The sequence below is a fragment of the Myotis lucifugus genome, unplaced genomic scaffold (genome assembly GCF_000147115.1).
Source record: "Myotis lucifugus unplaced genomic scaffold, Myoluc2.0 scaffold_54, whole genome shotgun sequence".
Taxonomy (NCBI): Eukaryota; Metazoa; Chordata; class Mammalia; order Chiroptera; family Vespertilionidae; genus Myotis; species Myotis lucifugus.
The window spans coordinates 3,134,762-3,159,433 of NW_005871102.1; the positions used below are offsets into that span (position 1 = coordinate 3,134,762).

General features: G+C 44.4%; 1 protein-coding gene across 1 annotated transcript in view; it reads left to right on the forward strand.

Annotated features, from left to right (window-relative positions):
- Positions 1–4,728: 4,728 nt before the first annotated feature.
- Positions 4,729–24,672, forward strand: part of BRINP2 (BMP/retinoic acid inducible neural specific 2) — a 43,966-nt gene continuing 24,022 nt past the window's right edge. Inside the window, exon 1 of the mRNA XM_023754020.1 lies at positions 4,729–4,997. Within this exon, the coding sequence (XP_023609788.1) occupies positions 4,729–4,997 (269 nt within the window). The remainder of the gene's footprint in view (positions 4,998–24,672) is intronic.

Below are 24,672 nucleotides of genomic sequence, written 5' to 3' on the forward strand. Positions count from 1 at the left end.
TTTTTCTGCTCAAAACAAGAGGTTTTGCATCAAGATGTGGCAGCTGATCAGAACAAAACACTTTCTGCGAGTTTTTCCCACTGATATCCTCAGATGTATTCAGGAAAACACCTCCTCAATAGAGTTGGCCAATTAACCACTCAAATGGCTTGAGAACTTATTTAATGTCACTGCCTAATCACTTTATTAAATGTCACTGCTCCATCAGGCAGGGATTTCTGCTTTATCCCTCCCTTCTCTTATGCTTCACTCCCTTTCTGAAACACAGAGCTTCCTCCTAAAAATAAAATCTTAATGCCTCTCCCCTTCTATTTGTGACCTTGCATTTGCCTGGAATAATGGAATTTGAGCACTGGGCAAGACCAGGGGGCTCATCTTACCTCTTAAATCAGTTTGCTGATGACCAAAGGGAGACTCCCAGAGGGAAGGGACTTACTCCCACGGGCACCAACTTGTAAGTGGCAAAGCCCACAAGGTTTTATAGCTATAAATCCTGTCAGTGGTGCAGTGAGGAGCAAATAGGATAGGATCTGGAGTGTGTAGACCTGGATCTGCCACTGAAATACATGACCTGGTAATCCTAGCCTCAGTATTCCCATCTGTGAAAGGGGGAGCAGACAATCTAGGAGGGGAAGACTGAGTGTGATTTTATTATCCGTGCTTCATAAGCAGGAAGTTCCACACAAATATTAAGTGATTTATTCTGGTGTTTATCAATGATAATTATTAGCAAGATTAACCATTCTGTTAATTACAATACTGATTTCACACCTGTTTCTCCTTTTCTTCTGGCCTCTAACAATAGGTTAGCCATATCCTTAACTCCTCTAACATGTAACCCCTGCTCTGCAGTAATTTTCCAAGGGGGAAGTTTCTCTCACTTGTTGGGATTTAGTACACAAGCTGTGGATGCCCACATTCTAACTGGCTGTCTTGACACACCTAGCATAAATGGAGTTTGAGATGAACAGGAGGACACAAGAGTCCCCAGAAGGCCACAGCCGGGGATCACCTCCAAGTGGTGGAGACAGGAGTCCCATAAGCTCTCCCGTTTGGAAGACTGCACGGGCTCCTTCTCGTGTGACTTCACTTGCACCTGATTTTCTCTACTGACAAAACTATAATGGGTTTAATGCGTGGACAGATCTGAGCTAATTTACTCACAAAGGAAAAGTCAGGACTTACTTCACTTGGACCTTTAGTCCAAAGCGAATTTATCGTTTGGGTTCATGTAAAACTCTGTCTTAAATATGGTCAAAGTAGCTGAAACCGGTTTGGCTCAGTGGATAGAGCGTCGGCCTGCGGACTGAAAGGTCCCGGGTTCGATTCTGGTCAAGGGCATGTACCTGGGTTGCGGGCGCATCCCCAGTGGGGGATGTGCAGGAGGCAGCTGATCGATGTTTCTAACTCTCTATCTCTCTCCCTTCCTCTCTGTAAAAAATCAATAAAAATATATTTAAAAAAAAAAATATGGTCAAAGTAAATGAAATTATTGGGCTTTCACAAGTAAATTTATACTTTTTTTTTTAATCGAAGAGCTAGCCTCACCATCATTTTAATCTATGGGCCTATAATGAGGGGGGTTACTCACACAGTCAGCATTAGGACAAAGGACACGGGGAAGGTGCTAATTATTTAACCTGCTGAATATTAGCGATGTCACCAGAAGTCATGAGAATGTAGATGGTTAAAAATTTCTTTACAGATCACTAATAAAAACATTTCTAGTCATATTATTTGTGGAGTATGAACAGGAAATGGCCAAAAGCTATTCCCTGGAGGAGCCTAATTTTTACATAACTGTCAATGCAGCAATTATTTTGTCTTTTTAAAATTAAGGCAAATCAACAAATTATAGGACTTTTTAAAAAAAGAGTTTTGAAACTAGTTTAAAACCTCTCTTTCTTAAAAATATTTTTTTTAGTGAAAATGTCTTGAGACCCTGAGGAAACCTATGGAGCAGAAACCACGTGATCCAAGGCCTGGCTTTTCAGATGTGCGGTTGGCGCTGGATTTGGGCGTTGTTGCTGCGCTCAGCAGACTCGCCCCGCAATCACAAGCATTTGATTCTCAAGCCGATACTGCTACACCCAGTCAGGTTTAGCACAATGTGAGCTCCGAGAAAGCATAATTACAAACAAAGAATGACAAGAAGCACGTGTGGACTCAATAGGGCTCTCTTTTTCCCACATGCTGTCACCTGTCCTTACAAAACCCTTGAATCCTAGGTGAGGTGGCAGCTACCAATCCCCAGATTATAGCACAGGGCACCAAGAGGTTCAGTGGCTGGACCGAGGCCACACTGTCACTGGCTCATTGCATGCAAATGAGTCTTCACAATTTTTTTTAGGGCCCTTGAGTGTTGGAATTACAAAACGAAGATGTGGCCGCTGATCTAGAGGGATCCATAATCCAGACAGGGAAGGCGTGGATGTGATCAGATTTAGGGGCATCACTCTGCTCCAGAAACTGCCACACTCACTTTTTCTCATGCTGAGAAGAATAGCTAGTCTTCAGGGAACATAAAGAACTCTCACCAGGCCAGGCCTTGTGCAGAATGGGGGAGGGGTAGCACTGTCTTTTGCTAAGTCTGTATTGTTTTTCTATTGCTGTCTAACAAATCACCACAAACATAAAGGCATAAAACAATAAAAACAAATTTACTATGCTCACCAGACTGAAATAAAGGAAACAGTTCTCATCTGGGGATCAGGGTTCATGTGGCTGTTGACAGAGCTGATTTTCTTGTGGCCATATGACCAACTTTCTAATTTTCTTACTAGCTATTGACTGGGAATTGCTCTCAGCTCCTAGAAGCCACCTAAAATCCCTTGCCGCATGGCCCTCACAGGGCATTCACAGCATGGCTGTTTGCTTTCTTCCAGGCCAGCAGGAGCTTGTCTCTGAAACGTCACCTATGGTTAAAGGTTTGCCTGATAAGGTCAGGCCCACCCAGGATACTTTCCGTTTGATGGTCAACTGATTAGTGACCTGATTATGGGAGTGGTGACTCATCTTATTCACAGGTCCTGTCCACACTCAAGGGGAAGGGCATGCACTGATGGACATGGGAAACTTGTGGCCATTTTAGAATTGTGACTTCCCACCCATTCATGCACATCCACCTGACTGCTGTGTCAAGTAGCCCAGCCTCCAAAATGAGCATCCTTCTCTCCCCTCCAGCAACATGCCTTTAGAAACAATGTTTTATAAGAGGAATTAATTACTAATGGTAGAGTTTCAGACAATGGCATGAACACCTGCTTCTGTATTGTTAATGCTTAGCACAGCGCCCTAAATTGATGCTTCTCAATAAATGAATGTGCGAATGATTAAATGAGAAATATTCTGGGTGTCCTCATCAGATTATATCCTATTAAATATGCTACAACCCATGTGTAAGGCTGATTCCTCCTTTTCATATCACTTCCCCCCATGATCTAAAAGGAATGAATGCTTATTATAAAACATTTGGGGAATTTTCTCCCTTCTATGATTTTACTGTTTATATTTTTTTTAATCCATCTAGAACTAATTTTCCAATATGATGGATAAAATATTCCGTCCCTTACCCAATTAGTCTGTAATGCTTTTTTAAATATATATTAAGTTCTCATGTATAATGAGCTCTATTTTTGAGCCATTTGTTCTATATCATTGATCTGCCCATTCAATTTGTGGGCCAGTATCACCTATTTTAATTATTGGAATTTTATATTAACTTTTAAGACCCAGTAGGAGCAGGCATGGCCTCATTATTCTTCTCTCACCCAGTCCCTTACGCCTGGGTCTGCCTTGCTGCCTGCTCTAGCTCCTTAGGCAGCACAGCATGCTTTGACAAGGGTTGGACATGGAGCCAGACCTATGTTCATATCCTATCTCTGCATCTTCCTAGCTTAAATCCTCTGAGTCCCAGTGAAATGTAAACCTCTCTCTATATAAAAGCCTAAGCGACCAGCCGACCGGTGAACCAGCCGACCGGCCAGTAGCTATGATGCACACCGACCACTAGGGGGCAGACACTCAATGCAGGAGCTGCTGAGCTGCGGTGACTTGGCAGCTGCAGTTCTTGGGTGACGCACCCAGAACCAGAGAGGAGGGAGCCTAATTCCAGGGTGTGTCACCCGAGAACCACCCTCTCACAATCCAGGACCCCTTGGGGAATGTCAAAGAGCCAGTTTCAGACCGGTCCCCACAGGCCTGGCCGAGGGACCCTGCTGGTGCACGAATCTGTGCACTGGGCCTCTATTATAATAATAATAATGCTGATAAACCTCTCTTACTGTGTGTTAACTGGGGCAACTTCTCAGAATCACCCCGCACATGTAAGTGACCAATATCTCCTAGCTGGAGTGGAGGAGTGACTCTGGAGGTCCAGGCACTCATGCTTCTGTCCCTCTATCCTATGACCAGGGACTGATTTGAGCATCCTGCACAGATGCTGAGTCTCAGATCTCTCTGACTCTGGCCGGTCGGCTGGTTGGCCGGTCGGCTGGTCACTTAGGCTTTTATATAGAGAGAAGTTTACATTTGGCCCCAACTTCTGGGTGGGCTCTTCCTAGAATGTGTCCTGCCCACTGATATCTGATGACACAGGCCCATTAGTGAGACCAGGATGTTCACCTGACATCTCCGTGTGTACTTTTCTGGTTCCAGGGGCCCTGGAGGAGAGGCTCAGAGGGGGAGAGTGTGGCGAGAGAATGAAGACACCAACTGCCTGGGAGAAGCATGAGGTGGCAGAGCGGCACTCGGTTTAGAGGGCTTCGGCCGGCGGCGGCCCCATGGGCAACTCTGCTGGCGCTGGGCCTCCCTGGTTGGGTGTTGGCTGTCTCGGCCACGGCTGCTGCTGTAGTCCCCGAACAGCATGCGTCCTCAGCTGGCCAGCCACCCCTGGACTGGCTGCTCACGGACCGGGGCCCCTTCCACCGCGCTCAGGAGTACACTGACTTCGTGGAGCGGTACCGCCAGGGGTTTACCACCAGGTACAGGATCTACAGGTGAGTGGGGCCTCCCTCAGAACCCAACCTGGACAGGTCCTGCGGGCGGGCAGCTGAGCCAGCTGGAATGCCCACAGACTGAGCTAGAAGCGAGGGCTGGAGGAGCAGCGGGCAGGAAAAACAAGCCTACCATGTTGGTGTTTAAAAAAAGAAAGAAGAAAACACATACAGGCTGGAAAACCTGCTGATGCCTCCTGGGGAACTTAGCAAAAGGGTTTCTATTTATAGGTTCCGCTGCTTATAAATTGAGGACAAATGAGGCAGCATAGAGTCAGCGTGTGGCCAGTGCTGCGGCAGGAGGGTAGAGTCAAATGCTGGGGCTGGGTTTTAACTAATGGGTTAGATACTTTTATGAGTTGTAATTACCCAGACATGCAAATGAAGGCAGGATAAGCTCCTGCTCCTGCTCCAGAGGTCTGGGGAGCTCCGTGGGGACAGGGACGAGCTTGCCCTCACTCCTGTCAACACCACAGCCTCAGCTGGCCTTGCTTACGGAACCAGGCTGTACTTCCTGGCCCATCAGCGCCCGTCCTCAGAAGCATCAGAGAGAAAGTCAAGCATGAGACCCATCTGGCCCATGTGACAAGGGACAAAGCAGGGATAAAACCCCCACTGCTGGACCAGCACTTGTAAAGCAGGAGGCACCTCAAGATCCTCACATCAGGGCTCCCACGAGTGCATCCCTGAGTTCCCATGTCTCCTTCATTCCTCTGCCCATTTGCCCTCTCGTCTACTCCCTTTCCCTCTCACCATGCCCTAGTCTTCAAACAATCCTGGGAGCTTGGCTGAACTTTTTTCTCTTATCAAAGACATTTATTTTCCAATTACAAATTAGTTCCCAATGCAAAAATATGAGAGAAAGTATCTTAAAAGCACAAGGAGAAACAAAACCAGAAAAACGCCTATTCTTCCAGCACCTAGAGGTTGTTGTTAACCACGTGGCACATGTGTGTCTAGTCATATGAACATACTCTAGGGCTGGACCTCTTGCTAGATCTAGCACTTTGTTATGTACATTAACTCATTTATTTTATTTGTATTGATTTGGGGGGGGCGGAGAGGAAGAGGGCGAGGGAGAGAGAGAGAGAGAGAGAAACGTCAACCAGCTGCCTCCAAACATGCCCCAACCAGAGTTGGAACCCGTAACCTTTTGATGCATGGGGTGATGCTCCAACCAACTGAGCCACCTGGCCAGGGCAGTACACTAACTCATTTAATCCTTCCAGCAACTCTATGCCAATGCAAGATGGTAACAAGATGAGAGTCACAGAACAATATGCCAGAAGAACAATTCTTCTCCCTTTTTACAAATGAGGAAATTGAGGTCCAGAGAAGTTAGGGGACTTACCAAAGGACACACAGCTAGTAAATGGTGAGCCAGCTTTAGTTCCCAAATGGTCAGACTCCAGAATCTGGGTTCTTGAAATATATTTAGGCATTGTTCTATTTCTAAGAGGTTGAAGTTTGGTGTTGTTGTTGTTTTGTTTTTTTTAATGCCTGCAATAACCATGGTGTTTGTTTGGGTCAGTATGGTGTCTCAGAAACAAGGTTTTAAGGTATTCAGCGCTGGAAGATTCCCAACTGGTAAGAGCATACATTTTAGAGGCCTATCTCCTGGCACGTGATTCTCATAGGCACATGCAGACGAAGGGCCTGGAGAATGAAGGGGTTGGAGAGTTACACAGAAACAAAATCCTGTTCCAGAGAGAGAGAGAGGGGGGGGGGAAGAGAGAGAGAGAGAGAGAGAGAGAGAGAGAGAGAGAGAGAGTTAGTTTAAGCAGAAAATTCCTTCAGTTTACCTTAGATTTTTCAGTTTACCCCAAATCTTTCAGAAGCACTGTTATCACACAAATATATTTTTTTAAAGTACATTGGAATTGAAATAGGCTGAGAATCCCAACACCATCATCCACTTCAAGGGCTGTAAGAACCGGAGGGATTCAACCATCAGTTTTCTTCTTCGATAGAGATTTCTTCTCATCAAGTCCCAGCCCCAGCCTGGAAGCCATGGAGGGCCTGGTGGCAGCTCTGAGCTGGCCAATGGGGAGGAGAGTGTGCAATAATTTCTGCACTATCAACCGTTCTATCAGTTGGTAATGGCTTTCTGATCATTTAATGTGACAAGCTCTTACTCGGCACCATTCTGCTACTCGGGGGTCAGTTCTTGCACATGAACCTGTACTTGGGGAGGCAGTAAGCATTCATTCTGACAGACACGCAGCATTCTGATTTGTGACCCTTTGGTGGGGGACCAAAGAATGGTCACACACAGCTGCTCCAGGAGCATTCTGGGAGTTTTGCCTTTAGTTATCAAGCGAAGTGGTGGCTCCAGGGAGACTTGTTGTAGGGTCTGTATTGTGATCCACCTCCCTGTTCCTGTGGGAATTCCCTCTTATCCTCCTTCTCCTTTGGTCTCTAGTGGCAACTCCCTTTGGCAAATTCATGACCTTGCTTCCTCTGACGAAAGAGGGTCAAAAGAAATTGTTAAACTACACATGGAGGGTCACCCACATGACCAGAAGGGCACTTTATCCAGAAGGGTAGAGGGAGAATAAGCTTACAGAGAGTATCAGAAATGTATTATGGTGCAATATTCAGTCTCAAACAGAATTCATTCAATTCTCTAAGAAAGCTTTTGGTCCATAGAAAACAAATGGTATTCTCATGTGCTTTCCATAGAAGAAAGGAGATGAACTGTAACGGCAAAGAATAAGACTTTCCAACAGGTGGGATGCTTGGTGCAGAATCCTAGGAAGCTCTCTTGCACCAGGAAAAAGACCCCCTTGCAGTTGTGTGAACAGGTCAGAACTAGCCCACAGCAAGGTTCTCATGTTAGTCTCTGGATCCCACATATTCTTGTTGGGATATCAGCCTGTGCTCTCACTTTCAGGAGATGACTTGTTGCTTTAGAATAGCTCTGACCTTTCTAACCACGGGCCCCAGAGTTTGTTGCTCTCTCCATTTCAAGTTTGTTTTCACCTTTCTGAGGGAAGGTTCTGGAGCTAGCAGACCTGTTTTCTAAGCCTGCAGCTGTGGCTTCCTAGCTGTGTAATGCTCAGCAAATTATTTAATATCTTTACTCCCCAATTTCCTTCTTTGTAAAATCAGGATAGAAATAGTCCTGATAAATTAATGTGAAACACTAATAACATCTCACCCAATAAATTAATGTGAAAATTAAATGTGTTGGTTGATGTAAAGCACTTAGAACAGTGTTTAATCAATACAACCTATCATTATTAGGTTGTTCTCAACAAATAGTAGCCAATGCAAGATGGTAACAAGATGAGAGACACAGGTGTTGTCTTTGTGATGTCTGCTGAGGTCTAAGCATCCAACAGAAAGAAAGAAAATATTGTTACTTTTCTTTATTTTTTTTTAAAAGCATATTAACCTTCACCCTTCCATCTACCTCTCTGCTGGGAGAGGAACTCAACCAAAGAATGCATGAATCTTCTCTGGGCACACTCTTCCTGGTCTTGCAGGCTTAACAGAGGGAACTAGCTTGTTTCAAGCATGTTTTAGAGTCACCACAGGGGAAGATCTTTCCCCTAAAGCCAGGGATCGCCAGCTGAGCAGGCCTTCCTTAGGATGTCCTACAGAAGCCGGTCACTGCCAGTCCTGGTCCCAGGTGTGACATGGACACCTCGGGAAGGCACCGTTATGAGAAGAAAGACAGTATGCACTCTTGTTAAGCCTTCCTAAGTAACAGGATGGTTTGATCATCTCACCCAATATTGTGGCAAGCTTTTAAGTTTCACTAACTATCCTCTCATCATGTCCTCAAGCCCTGTCAGACCAACATCTGAGCAGTCAGCCCACTTCTCAGACACTGTCTCTTAGCAGGCTAGTGGAGCCATCAGAGCAGAGGTCCCATCTCCAATTCCATTTGTGAGCCCCAACCCCCCCTCCCTTGCTTCACTCCATAGCTCCTACTCCATAATAAACACTTAGGTGATCCATCTCTCATAGCAGCCCTATAAGGCATAGGAGGCTATTAGGTCCAAGGCAATGAGACGGACTTATTTGTTCAAGGTCAGAGAGGTAGAGAGTCACAGCCAGAAATAGCATTCAGGGCTCCTGACTTGAAGTCTCCTGCTCATTATCTAGACCACGCCACTTCCCTCTGACTGGTAAGTGCATCTTCATCATAACACGCAACCTAATCAGGCGCCTAAATTGAGCTGATGCAAATGTAAATATGGTTTCTCGAAACACTCTAGCGATAATGTTCCATTCTCTCTTTGCTACAAATCAAAGTAATGAGCAGTCTGTTTTTTTTTATTTCTTTTTGTATTAAGGCTTTAATAGAGAGATAATCATGGGATTGGAAAAAATCCAAGCCACTATGATGAAACACTTAAAACTCGGAAAGAATAAATTAAAATTAGGAGAAAAAGTTAAAAAACATACAGAACCATGAGTATAATAGGGTGGTTAGGGGGAGAGCAAGGCTGGTGTAATTCCAAATTATTGATCTTTGTCAATATTATCTCCATTTCTAGCTGCCTCATTTATTTTTATTTTTATTTTTTTTAGAAAGGAAGGATTTGGAGATATAGTAGAAGTGTTTTGGGAGGAAGATAAACAAAAAATATATTAAATAGATATCTTCATTGATAAAAAAAAGGACATTACATTCTGATCATATTCTGGGCCAAATTTATAAATTTTGAGAACCGAAGTAGAACAAAGCTGAAAGCCAAGAGGGGGGAGTGGTACCCAAAGGTAGGCAGTGTTCAGGCAGGAATGTGTTTTAGCAGGTGCATCTGGAAACATCCAATGGGGCAAGCAGGCACAGAATCAGAAGATGTGATGAACAAGGGCAGTTAAGGCCAAAGAAGTTATCAGCAGGCACCAGCACAATAACCCTTAGAAAAGAAAACCTGTTTGCAGTTCATCAGGATGAAAAATAAGATATGGTAATAGCTCATGAATGCAGGAAGTGAGAAATGGGAAAGAGCAAGTATTTGACCCACACTGCTCCAAGTGTGGTCTGTGACCCCAGCAGCCTGGGCCTTACCTGCAGCTCATAAAAAACACAGGACCTCAGGCTCCTCCCAGACCTGCGGAATCAGGACCTGCATTTTCACAAGAGCATGACATTAAAGCTTGAGAGGCGCGGTGTTTGGTTACACTAAGTGCTCCGGAGACCAAGAGGAGAGCAGGAACAACCAGGGGGGATGGACAGAAGGCTTCAAGGGAAGGCAGCATCTCCCACAATGCCCTGGGGGTAGTGAGAATAGTGACAGAAGATGTTACAGAAGAAACAGAATCATAATCAAGGAAGGTTAAATTTAGGAGTTATTAGTGCCAAGGCACATGAACTCATAAGAATAGATGCAGCAGCTGGGAGAAAAATTTAAAAACAGAAAAGGCTGGAGGGCCTAGAACCAGCCTGTGGGTGCCTCCTGGGAGCGGAGAGGTGAGGAGGCAGAGAGCAGCTGTGGAAGCAATCACAGGAGCAGCTCTAAGCTGATGTATCATCCAGCCACTTCTCTCGGACTAACAAATACTGATTTGGATAAACAGCAAACCCTGGGAGAGGCACCATCTCTAATTAAGAGATCACAGTCCATGTAAACAGATGACAACCAAAGGCAACCTCAGCCTGCCTAGGTAAATTCCAGTGATTTCTCAGGCATTCGTTATGGCTACCGGGACAGACAAAAGGCTGCTACCACACAGCTGCAGGGAACCATGAGGGAGGGAAGCCACGGTTCTCAGGACAGGGAAGGAGGGGAGGTCTCCTGGAAAATGACTGTCACCCGAATGAACTGGTTGATCTCTGAACTTCTCACTGGGTTTATATTTTGACAACCAGAGAGTGCATTGGGATGGAAGGAGAGAAAGGCATGGTGCACAAACAGAGGAAACAAGTGAGAGCAAAAGGAGAGGCAATGCGGCCATGATGAGCCTACAGGTCTGGTCACAGGCACTATTCCTCAGCTCACAGAGGTGTGAGAGAGGGACAGATGAAATGTTGAGAATTTGCTTTAACCAAGAGTTCTGTGCTGGCTAAGTGTACAGTACCTCTGACACATCATATGCCATCTAGAGGGTAGATTCGGCGTGAAATCTTTACCCAAGGAATTTCAGTCCAGAGCATCTGGAGGGGGAGCAGAGTCCTGCCCCATCTCTGACATGGGAGAGGAAAGTGTTCTCTCTTGGAAAAGGAGAACTAGCACAGAAGAAGCAACTACAGTTCAAGAGTCTACGAAGAGCAATGTTCATTCAGCATTTTTGAGGGCCGACTCTGTGCTTCTGCTTTTGGAAGATTCTAATAATAAACCATGAACAAGAAGGACACCATTCTTCATCTGATGGAACTTACAGATAAGCACATTTGGAGAAAGTGCCAGGTCACTCAGCAAAGGAAGGTCAAGGAAGGCTGGAATAAAAGGTGATGTACAGGCCAAACCCAGTGAATGAGGGAGACAGCATGGGGGATGGTGTGGTGGACAGTATTCCCCAAGGCATGGGGACAAAGGTGTGGTTCAGGAACTGGGCAGCCAGTCCCACACATCTGATATCGATGTCCAGATGCACATGACTGTGCCCCTCCTTCCCCTGCTTTGTGTTATTTCCGCCATAACTTGTCCATCCAAAATGCCAAAAGGCTCCCTGAGACACTGGTTTCTTCCAGAATGCAGTTGCAAAACACTCACCTGGCAGGGCCTGTCATTTCTCTGCATTAGGGGCGAGGAAATGAAGTTAAAGTCATTGCATGTCTGGAGAAGGCAGGAGCTAAGGCCATTCCTCTTGTGGGTGACTATTCCCCAGGTGAGGAAAAGGTAAGCAGTACTTTCAGGTCCTGTAAACCTACTGGTTCAACTGAAAATCCAGCATCATTTATGCTGAAAAGTTTGAATTCAGAGAAAGCTTACCACATCTTGCATGTGCTCGCTTGGTTCTCCCATGGGCATTTATGGAGCATTTTCTTTTGTGCAGAACATTCTGGACATAGTAGCAGGCTATGAGAGAGAGAGAGAGAGAGAGAGAGAGAGAGAGAGAGAGAGAGAGAGAGAAAGAACAGGGTTTTAGTGATTTCTGGGAATTCAGCAGTCCAGTTTGAGTGACAGCACACACACCGGAAAACACATCAGAATGTCACATCTCAAGTGCTGCAGAGAGGAGGACATTTAGGACATGCTCAATGATTGATGGATTGAATCGGCCCTCGAATGCGATGTCAGAATGAGTTTCCAGGATGCCAGTCCCAGGTTCCCCCAGGACAAAATGACTCTCACCCCACATTTTCCCATGTCTTTTGGGGCTGTAACCAGGTTATCCACCCTGGCTCGAAATACGATGGCAAAGATGGTCTGTAAAGAATAAATGAAAAAAATAAAAATGTGCAAGAAGTGAAGAAAGAATGCAGGGTGGCCAGGGGGAGAAGGCCGAATTGGGTTTATTTTCTGTTGAGATTCAAAAGCGAGATCTTGAGTCAGCCAGGCAGAGAAAAAGAGGATTAATTTTTGCTTTGAGAAATAATTAATTTTATTCATGAATGAATTGTTACTTAGAGACATGTACGTTTAGAAAGGAGTGAGGTGGGCTTCATCTAGAAATTGTCAGGACACAGATGCAGGCAGACAGGGACACTGCCTAGTCATGTGGTCTCTTCTTTTTCTGCCTTTTTTTTTTCTTTTTCTTCTTGAGAGAAGAGCTTTTTCTGGGTCAGGGAATCTCATTTTTTTTCCTTTATTCAGCTTCTGCCACATTTATCCCACCTGAGGGCTTCTCACATCTCCCGCAAGAAAATTATTTCAGTCCACAGAAAGCTCAGAACAGTGAGTGGCATACGGTGCATTTATTTACTGGGCACATTTATTGAGCATCTGGGTGTGCTGGCCACTCCACAAGTGCTGGGGACATGGCGTGAGCAGGATACACCCCAGGCTTCAGGGAGCTCTGCCCTCATGGAAAAACCTGGAGCAAGTGATTGGAAGTGGCCCAGGGTCTATGCGGCCGAAAAGTGCCGGATGTGAGGGGTCTGGTTCCCGTGTCTGTCACCTGCCTTCCCCTCTAGAACTGGAGACGGGAGTGTGCTCACAAGGTACTGAGGGCCCGTGGGACAGAGTTATGACCATGAAGCCTGGGCTGGAGATGAAGGTTTGGACCTGGATTCCATTGGACTGGTTTGCCAAATCCTAATGAAGCCGAGAGAGGTCGTGGCTGGCCACGTGGCCTCTGATGGAGCTCCAGCTAGTGAGGTACCAGCGAGATGGGGGTGGGGGGAGCCTCAGTGGGGCTGTCCACTGGAGGGCGTGGTACCCAAGGGACAAGAGCCTGTTGTGAGCTGGGAGCTTAATGCATTGACTCCACACAGTATTGAAATGTGGACCACAAGACAGCAGGGGTCACCAATCTCCTCCACTTCCCTGTGGGACAAAAGGAGGACAGGGGCCAAGAAAATAGATGGTTCCAGAAGGACAAGCAAGCTGGCCAAAGTTTCTATTTAACGTAGGGAAAGAGCACACATGACTCTCTTTTTACTGTGAAACATAAGGAACATAAATAATAAAAGCTAATGTACATTGGGTGCTCACATATGCCCAACATTTTATTAAGTGAAATATAATTATCCTCATACAAAGGAGATGCTATTTGTACACACATTACAGATAAAGACACTGAGATTAGAGGATGTCACATGACTGGTAAGAAGAGCCAGCACTCAACCCATAAAATAGAGGACCTGACCATTAAATTATTATTGAATGAAGTAAATAATCACTCTGAGGAAAACCAGTTGTAACTACCTGTGCCCTGGCCCTCCGCTCCCCTTGGTGGTATTCTTGCAGAGCTTTGGGAGGCAGAAGGTGGCCTTCAAGGAGCTGGAGGGTGGTGGAACCCACACGAAGTTCCTATGGTTCTGTTTCCACCAGAGTCCTCCATCTGCACCTGTATTCTGGGGAACCCTCCATGGGAGGAAGCAACTCACCTGCAGCAAAGCCTGTATTGTGGGCTTTGTACAGCCAGTGTGTTTCTATAGGGGGCATTGTAAACTGAATTTCTGTAACTTGAATCCTCTACTGGAGGGGCACTTCATACCATTTCCAAAATGCAGCCTCTTTTTTTTTTTTTTTTTTGGCCTGGCTTATAAAAATTCATTGTTAAGTCAGTTTCTAGCCCCTGACTTTAGGATCAGATAGCTACTGATCTATAAACACCAATATCTACTTGGAAGCAACATTTTCACAAAGCCAGAAAAAGTCTTTGGTGCTGCAAATAACCTCTGCTTATTTCATTTGTGAATTTGGAGTTTCTTACAGTGACAAGATTGGTATGTCCGCTGGGTCACCCCTGCTTACTCCCTGCATGCACAGCACACCGTGGATTCCAATAAAGCTCTGAACAAGACCCAGGACTGGACTCCCGATTCAGTTTCAGGATTTGTAGGTGTGGGGGTGGGCATAGTAGGGCTCTTATATAGGGACAGGGTTTGGGGACGATGCAGTGATCTGGCTGAGCTTCCTCTACCTGCTGTGTTTTCCCTTCTGCACCTGATTCTGCCACCATGCCGGGCTCTCCCCCGAACCCAGAAATGTGTTTCATTCTCCCTCTGCATGCAAAGAACAAACAAGCTCTGAAAGTCACAATGAGTCAGAGCAAGAAGTGTCACTGTCCAGGTAGGAGCCCTCGTGGGAGAGAAATGAGGTCTCCAGAACCAGCACTGCTTCAAGCCTTCATTACCAGCCCCAGTGCTGGGAGGATTCTCATGTTCCTTGTGTGCCCAGAGAGTCTGGGCCTTACCTGGGGACATGCTAGTGACGGAGGAGGGACAGGAAGAAAGGCTCTGGGGAGTGAGTTCCCCTGGATGCCCAGAGGCATGAAACCACCTAATGATCCCTCGACATAAGCTATGTCGTTGGTTTACTAGTAACAGCGGTAAACTTCAGTGTGGTAAGCCAGCCTCTTGCTCAGCTAGTTCTGTGGGTGTTCTAAATGGTGAGCTTGATAAAGACAGTGTGGAGGAAAAGGTGGGTGTGTGCAAGTCAAACATTTGGCTAGAAACTCATGCCCAAATGAGACTCGATAGAAGTGTAGCTCCAGAAGCTGATAACACATTCTTTTGTCTTCTGTGACCACCAAGGAGGGTGGTGTCCCTTTGGGTGCCTGAAGGCTGGGAGACTAAATGTGGGAGCCACAGCTTTAGGGGTTGGCCTAGGTCAGGAAGCCAAAGCTGCAAATACAGTGCGTAGGTGTGCAAGGAAGCCCAATAACATGGGTGACAGGGACAGAATAGAACTGAGGGATGCCTGATATTTGAACCTAAAGTCAGCTATTTCCTACCCAATGCAGACAACCGCTCTACAAATCCCCAAGAAAGCAGTGAACAGTCTGGGCTTGAGCAGTTCCATTTCTGCGTGTTCATGAAGCCAATTTCCATTCGACAGCCCACTATAAGAATCTTTCTGATATTGAGTCACAGTCTTTCTTCCCATAATTCCACTTATGGATCCTGACTCTGCTTCCTCTTATTTCTGTGGGACAAGTCTAAGTGCCTCCTCTTGACAACACGTCTCTAGAGACCTGAAGACGGTTATTATTCTCCCCGATTCCTAGACTTGTCAGCACGCTACAACTTCCCTCCAGAAGTTCTTTTCTCTCTTCCCCTCCTTTCACATCCTCTCCCTCAAGCTGTTCTCCCTCTTTTCATCTTTCTTCATAAAGGAAATATAATACATTTATTTTGACATAAGATCTGTTGAACCAATTCTGGCTCCTAGGAGCTTGCTTGCTCAAGAATCTTGTCACCATTCTGGAGTTGTTCAGGCCAGGCATTGTCCTTTCCACAGACTTTTTTAACTCCTTGCATTCTTTGCAGTTTTCCAAGGCTTGTGAGGATGCTGCTAGGTCACAGGCCACCTCAGAAGAGTGGTGACTCTCCTTTGGAACCATAGCATCAATGCTTCATGAAAAATTGGAAATAAGTGCTAGGCTTGTGGTGAAAGAACACAGGTTTTCCATTCAAGTTAAATGTAGGTGAAAAAAATCCCAACTTTTTCCTCAGCTTCTGAAAGAATTGCCTCCACCTCCCACTTGGTTTGATTTTGTGCAGATGGACTCAGTTTCTGTGGTAGAATCATAGCCACGCGGCCCCTGCCATGTATCCTATGACATAATTTGTATCTCTGTCTCCTTTGCCGTTGCTCCCTCGTGCGGCCAGGCGTGATGCTGCTGGACTCCTTCTTCGTCCACATCCCCACACTACTCTCCCTAACTGTAGTCTGAGTTAATCTATCCATTGATTTTATAGTTATCAATAGTTCAAAATAAATCCTGAACAGTGACAGATGCTTTCCCCGCATAGATGACTCACACACCATGATCCCACAGCATCAAAGTCGAGGCCTCAAGACCAACACCATTTCCCACCCAGATAAAATGAGAAGAGAGGCCCCAATGGGCATGTTGCTGAGCTGTGGAGAAGTGGAGGCATGGATGTTTGACCTCATAGACAATAAAAGTCAGGTAACTGAAAGGGACCCTAATCTAGACACGCAATAAAATCAAGAGTGAAGATCATTTTGCCAGGCTGGAATATGAGATTGACTTAAGGTAGTATTAGTCGTAGTAGGCTAAAGCAGGTACAAGCAGTCCCCAAATCTCAGTGACTTAATAAAAGTTGTTTTGTTTTATTGTTCATGTCACATTCCAGTAAAATTTATGGAAGGGTTAAAAGTAGATTGCTTCATGAAATCATTCAGGCCCAGGGTTTGTTCTTTCTAATCACTCTGGGCCCTCAGATCCTCCTTTGGGTCCTGGTGAACAAGAAAAGAGAGAGAGCATGAAGCACTTCAAGGCAGATCTTAGGGGCTAGGCCTGTGTTCAGTCACATTGCCATACTTAATACAGAGAAAGCTGGGGCGGGGGGGGGGGGGGGGGCGTGTCCGCGAGTTAGGAGGGAAGTAGAAACAGTTTAGAGAACAACTTTCCAGTCTCTGTCACAAAGGGCAGAATGCAAGAAGAGGGTAAAATGCAAAGCCCTAAGTTTAAGTTCAAAATGTCAACTTCCCAAATATATAGGAAATCTGACTTAGCTGTGAAAAAGAAGAAATCTGGGGCTGAAAAAAAAGTAAGGTTTGGTTGATCATAACATTACTCTGTTAGTCAAGAATACTTTTGTCTTTTAAAATATGAATACAATGACCCTGGCCAGGTAGCTCAGTTGATTAGAGCATCATCCCAATATGCCAAGTTTGCGGGTTCAATCCTGGTCAGGGCACATATAAGAATCAACCAATGAATGCATAAATAAGTGTAAAGAATACAATACGCAAGTGCATTAATAAAGGAAATATGTATAGGAGAAAGATCATCAACTTTCTCCATCTGTTGCTTAACTAAGTGTCCTTGACTAAGATACTTAAATTATCTCAGTCTCAGCCAGCTTAGCTATATAGGGCTAAAGCATGTGGGGTGTATCAGTTAACTACTGGTATGACTATGCATATGAAAATAACCCCAAAACTCAGTAGCTAAAAACAAGAATCACTTATTCTCATGCATCTGTAGGTTGGCTTGGTTAGCTATGCTTCCGGATGCAGGCCTGCAAGGGGGTCATGAGGTCTTTACTCCAATGATGTTTTTCCTGGGGCACAGGCTGAAAGAGCAGCACCTGCAGCTACTGGGGAATGCAACTCTATTGGTGAGTGCAGAGATGCAAGAGAGAGTGGAATCATGCAATGACTTTTGAGATCTTGGCCCAGACTGGCACACTGTCACTTCTGTCTATATTCCGTTGTCCAAATCAAAGTCACAAAGCCAAGTCCAATATCAATGGTGGAGGTAAATGAGCTCCCTCTATATGAGTGAGTAATACTGCAAAGTCACATGTCTAGGGACATTCTAATGCAGATAAGAATGAGGAGTCAATATAATACACTGTATTTGGAAGACTGTGGTGATGATTTAAAAAATATGTAAAGCATCCAGTCCCAAGCCTGGCAACACAGGGGCTCAGGAAAGAGGCACTGTGATGATAGTTATGATGATGATGGTAGTGATGTACATATCCAGATATTGTATCCTAGTGTACTCTCAGTGGCTCAGAGCACACCCACTGGATTGTGTTTAACTTGGTTTGCCATTTAAAAAATAAATATATTCACTAGCTAGATTTCAAGCAGATGAGGTTGAACATAAAGAGCCTAGGGAATCTGGAAACTGTACAAAAGGAACTAAAAATATTTAGTCCAAAGAAGAGGGGCCCATATAAAAAGTAAATGCACCCAAATGCCAGAAGCGCTATCTTATTGCAAAAGGAATAAACTTGTAGAATAATGGAAGGAACTGTCAGTCTGGGGGAATTCTCCTAGAGTTGAGTAGATAATGGGTGGCCCATGGACATTTGCTGGGGACAAGCATAGCACAAGCTATCTGCTTGCTGAGCAAAGACAAGGACACGGGAAGTAGAGCGGTGACCAGAGCCATTTTCCACAGATGAATGGAGGAGATGTGGAGAGTGGGTTGAGTGGTCAGAGCGGAGCTGGGGTTTCTGTACTTGGAAAAACACAGACCTTAGCTCCCTTTTCATTTCCTTCTACTCTTTCAGATCCACTGGTTCTCCATTCCAACCTGTCTGTTTGCATTTCATGTTGATTCTATATAACCCTCAGTGCCCTCTCCAAGCTGTGGAGCCCCAACATGGCAGTGTGAGATTCCCTAAACATTGGTCTCTTCCTCTCCTTTAAGCTTGAGTCTCCCCTCCCCATCTCTCCCAATCAGACTTAATTAAACTGTTTGAAAGCTGCAGCTTGATTTTAATTAGAGCAAAATTGGGAAGATTAGAATGAAATTGGCCAATCATTGTTTACGGGCCATTGTGTGAGAACACAGCAGGCTGTTAAATTACCTCCATGCCAGGCTTCTTGAATTCTCCCAGACAGGAGGAGAGACAGGGGCAGTGGTCATCATGGGAGGCTGGCCTCCATTCTGCTCCTGTGCCCCCAGAGTTTCAGGGCCCAGATATTATTTAACCCATGGCTCCTGGATGGAAGCCTTCCTGCCTGTGGATTTCTCCCAGCCACAGTGGAAAACAGGGCAAAAGCATTTCCTGAGAAGTATGACAAAGGTGTACAGTGGTCTCTGAACTTGCACACAGGTCACAAACAAAGGCAGGAAAGCATTCGCAGCGTGGTCTGGGATCTCGTCACACTACTGCTGATCAACTGAGATTGGGTCATTTTCTCAATTTCTCTGTCATTTCATTTGTTAACCTGTAAAAGTTAACAGTTGAGTAATGCTATTTTCTGTTCCTCCTTTCTAAGGGCCTTGTATAGATAAAATAGATGAACATGTGTGAAAATTGTGTACAAATTTTTTTAAAAATCTGAAGGAAAGCTCTATACCAATATTACTAGTAGAGGTTATGGTGTTTATTGTAATTTCTCTTTATAGCTCAGATTAATGGTGTCCTATTCATTATAGCAGTAAAGGCTCTAATAGCCAAGTACATTACAATAATGTGATGTTGAGATAGGAATCTCCTGATGATATAATGTGTCTAGAAATACCGCCTTCTATACAGGAGCCAAAACACCACAGATCCCTCAGCCTCTAACATGTCCAGTTAGAGAATATGAGACCATCGTAGCTGCGTCACTGAGGCAAGTAGCTGGCATCCTTTATGTGGGTGTTGGCTCTGGCTATTCTTGTTCATGGGAATTTTTCACGATGAAGGGTGTGAGCCCCATGGAAAAGAAGAAGTGTAACAGCTTAGCTTGATGGGTTGGGTTCTGTGCTGGAAGCTACAGCCCAAGATATGAGGTATGTTAACAGAAAATGAGGAAAGAAAAGCAGCTTTGTGTCTGGACCTCAGTGGCCCAATGATCAGCGGGGTTTACTGAGACTACTGTATCAAACTGGCAAGTCTCAAGCTATTTGGGAAAAGGCAACTCTCCAAAAGAAAGGGGGTTTTTGAGAACAAAGATATTTATCCGGAGCTGTCTGGTATGAGAGAAAATTTCCCATGGACACTGGTTGACAATTAACATAGACAAAGTCAAGTCACAGGAAAAATGACAAGAAAATTGAGGCCTTGGCTTAAGGCCAATCCATCCTTTTTGCTTCAAAGTTCTTAAATGTTTCATTCAATAACCCATCATGTGCCTTCCTTAATTTTTCAAGGAAAACCAATCATATTTTTTCTTACAGGATGGGTCATACCAAAATAACCATTTGGAGAATCCATAGCTCAGTCCCTTTCAGCACTGCAATCCTTTTGAATACTGAGGTTTGGAGGAGCATGCCCCCCAAGACAGAGGTTACTCAAAATAGGTCAGGGAAGGGGATTAGTCGCTACCACAACAGCACATTCTTTCTACCATTGTTTTCAAAGTGGAGCTTGGAGCTGGGCATCCCAGGCTCCACGGCTGCCTTAAGACCTCTGCCAACTCTTCGGATCAGATCCTATTCTGAGAAATGCTGCCTGAGTTGGCACGTGGTGATGGGTTGGCTCTGCTGGAAGCAACATTGATTCCCTCCACAGTGAACCAGCCTGGAGTCTAACTCAGGAGGAACAAATGGGCTCCTGGCACTCGGGGCACATCGATACGGGTGTCCGGCCTGAAGAGGGGGGCACTGCAGGGGAGAGGGGCAGCTGCACACTCAGGATACAGGAAATGTGCCTTCCCATGTCAGTGGCCTTGGAAATGGGCCTGGCCGGGCTCTCACACAGAGAGGGAAAGAGACGTCGATTAGAAACTGGTAACAGAATAATTCGGCTCTTAGGATCTCAGCACCACTGCCCACACTGTAGGCTGCAGGATTCATTACTACTACATGCCAGCCTCACTTGAGGTATAGCTTTGTTTTTGTTCTGAAACTATGGATTTTTGTTGTTGTTGTTGTTTAAATACTCTCTCCCTTAAGGCTTCCCAGGGAGGGAGGCTTCATAGGTAATGACTCTTCACTGGGAGCCAGATCAATGTTCTCAGTTTCCAAGCCCGAAAAGTGGTGCCCCAGCAGGCAGCTGCTGCAGACAGCACCTGGGACGGAAGACCCCGGCTGTGCTCTTTCTGAGTCTTTAATCGCCAGGAGCTGGGACCCTGTGGGGGACCCTCGCTGGCAGCATTCTCGTTGACCTTGGGTAACATGAAGGAACACAGTGCTGCAGGATGGTTGCTGCCATTACAGTCAGGAGCTGTGGCTGGGAGGCATTCCTTTTCACTTACATCTTTCAAATTAGGAACACCTTGATTCATTTAGTATTGTCATGGAGACCCTTTTGCTGCAAACCCAGAGCTGGCCCAGGCCCAGGCCCCAAGCTCCCAGGAGCTCCTATTGCCTGAGGCTTGGCACGCCTGTTCAGCTCTCCTCCTGCTGGATTCTGGGAAAATCCCTAACCTCATATACAACCAGAAGCATGGCTTTTTGACAATTAGTGTTGAGCAGTTTGGGACCAAGATAACTATAATCACTTCAGAATATAGCCAGAGATTGAGATTTTGAGTTAGAGCTCAAATCTTCTGAGTGTCAGTATGTACAGCTGCTTTATTTAACACGTTGAGGTTTACCCTCCAAACTGGATTACACCTTTCCTGAGCGTTGTTTTGGTTGTTATTAATCATTTTATGGGTATGTTAATAGGCCTTTGTCAGAAATATGTGTTGTTCATTCTGGGCTAATGAAAAATACAATGGGAAAGGACCCAACTTCTGGTAATTATAGCAGGTTACTGAAGCCCCTTTTGGAGGGCAGTGTGAACACTTTTGACAGTTCAAGTCCACATTAGAGAGCTCTGGGCACCGTTGGCTTAACTGGTGAGCCCCTGGCGGACCGGCCTCCGCTGTTCTAAAGGCACTTTCCAAGGGGGCTTTCCTGTGTTTGAAATGTTTGCTTTCTCAGACTGTTTACTGCAAACCAAACTCAGTGGGAGAAGGTTTTACGAGAAATGGCTGAAGTGAAATGGAGATTTATTTGGTGTCTTAATTGAAACAAAGATGAAGGCTTCATTGAAGTAGCGTGTGCTAATTAATTAATATGTAGAAAATATCCTTTTCCCGAGGGGAAAAAGGAAACCTGGACTCTTTTATTACTGGAAAGAACTACTAAATGAAAAATCAGAAAAGAACATTTATTCTTTGAACAGCTCGAGCTGCTTTCCAGTATTGCCTCTGAGGTTTCAAGATGCGGCAAAGAACCAGGCTAATAAGTTCTGTAATCATATTTCTTACCACTTTCTGACTCAAAATCCACTCACAGACATTTCCCCCATTATTTTAATTCCAGGAAGGGCCCCAAAGGGCAGGAAGAAACTTAGTGAAGTGGAAGAGAAAACCACTGGGCACCCTCAAGCCTGAATCTTCCTGCAGCTGCTAGGCCTTGAGACTAATTCATTCTAGTGCATATATTCTTTTTTAAATGAAATTCAACCCCCCCCCCACACACACACACTCATACACTCTTCCACTCACAAAACTATTGCCTCTTGGAGCTTCACAGGAGAGGTGGTATGGCAGGGTGGTAAAGATTGGATCATGGAGTTAGACAGCCTGTGTTTAAATTCTCACTCTTCCACCTACTAGGTATTAGTACTTACTGGGAAATTAACTTACTTGTGCCTCAATTTCCTCATCCATAAAATGAAGGTAATTATATTTTCTCCCTTACAGTGTTGTTTTAAATATTATATTGGTTGGTACTTACAAGATGCTTGGAATGCCTGGCACATTCTAAGAATTCATTAAATGTTAACCCTTATTTTTTATTTGCTCATAAAAAGCTTCCTATGATAGTATCATTCATTTTTCTAAGTCCTTGTTAGTCCGTGTTATAATTTCCTGAGCATTTATAGGAGTTGGAATTAGGCCTTTTCTCTGATTTCTCCCGTGGTACCCTGTGTATGGACTTGATTTTTTTTCTAGGGTTTAATTTCTCCTCCTGCAAATGTGTGTATTGAAACCACCTTAATCCAAAAAGGTTTTGCTTCGGTGTATATGTTGCACTGTGTTGTAGAAACACAGTAAACTCATGTTTTGTGTAGATAATTAAAAGAATGAAATGTTCCAGGCAATGAAATATTTTTGTTAGAAGATAGTAAACATTTAAAAAGAATTAGAATGCAGTAAAATACACTTAACCTAATTACACAAGGGGAAATAGGGTTATAGAAACAGCAGTCTGGTATTGACCTGGGACTTAATCTTAGCTCTGCCACTTACTGGGTGATGTGCAAGTTGCTTTCTTAACTCTCTGGGTCTCATTGTCTATTGTCACAATCATCACAGTTGTTGTCAATAGCACTGGGGAAGGGTCCGGACACTAACTTTTTGTTCTGATTCTAGTACCAACTGGTTATATTGCTTTCCAGTGGTTCTCAACCTTCTGGCCCTTTAAATACAGTTCCTCATGTTGTGACCCAACCATAAAATTATTTTTGTTGCTACTTCATAACTGTAATGTTGCTACTGTTATGAATCGTAATGTAAATATCTGATTTGCAGGATGGTCTTAGGCGACCCCTGTGAAAGGGTCGTTCGACCGCCAAAGGGGTCGCGGCCCACAGGTTGAGAACCGCTGCTTTAGACAAACCACTTCCCTCTCTGTTTCATGGTTTTCTCATAACATAAGGCAGTGATGGCGAACCTATGACACGTGTGTCAGAGGTGACATGCGAACTCATTCTTTTGGTTGATTTTTCTTTGTTAAATGGCATTTAAATATATAAAATAAATATCAAAAATATAAGTGTTTGTTTTACTATGGTTGCAAATATCAAAAAATTTCTATATGTGACATGGCACCAGAGTTAAGTTAGGGTTTTTCAAAATGCTGACACGCCGAGCTCAAAAGGTTCGCCATCACTGAACATAAGGTGATTATAATAGACCTTCCCAACCCTATGCATGCTGGCGCTGGAGGTGCTGCAGATGGGTTACAGATGTATCCATAGGTTGATGCCCTCAGCCCGAGGCAGCTGTGCAAAATCTGGGGTAGCAGAACTAACTCCCTGTGCTAGTCTCCTCAGGGCTGAGCAGCCTTGTTCATTTTTTTTCCCCAAACAAAACAAAACAAACCCTAGCTTTTAGTTTTATTGATCTATTTTGTTGACTTTTTAGTCTCCATGTCTTTCATTTCTACTCTGATCTTTGTTATTTCCTTCCTACTACTAATTTTGGGCTTAGTTTATTCTTTTCTAGTTTTTTAAAATAAGGTTGCTTTTTTAAGATCTTCATTTTTTCATAATATATGCGTATATTGCTAGAAACTTTCCTCTTAGGACTGCTTTTGCTGCATCCCATACTTTTTATATTTGTGTTTTCATTTTCATTTGTCTCATGATCCATATATATATACATAATTTCTCCTTTGATCCATTGTTTGTTCAGGAGCATATTGTTTAATCTCCATGTATTTGTAAATTTTCCAGTTTTCTTATTGTAATTTATTTCTAATTTCATAGCATATGGTCATAAAAGATGCATGATGAGATTTCAATCTTCTTAAATTTATTAAGATTTGTTTTATGGCCTAACATATGATCTATCCTGGCGAATGTTCCATGTGCACTTGAGAAGAATGCATATTTTGCTGCTGTTGGGTGGAATGCTCTGTAGGTGTCTGTTAAGTCCATCTAGTCCAATGTTTCTTTGTTAATTTTCTGTCTTAATGATCTGTCCATTATTGAAGATGGGATATTGCTGTCCCCTTCTATTGTTATATT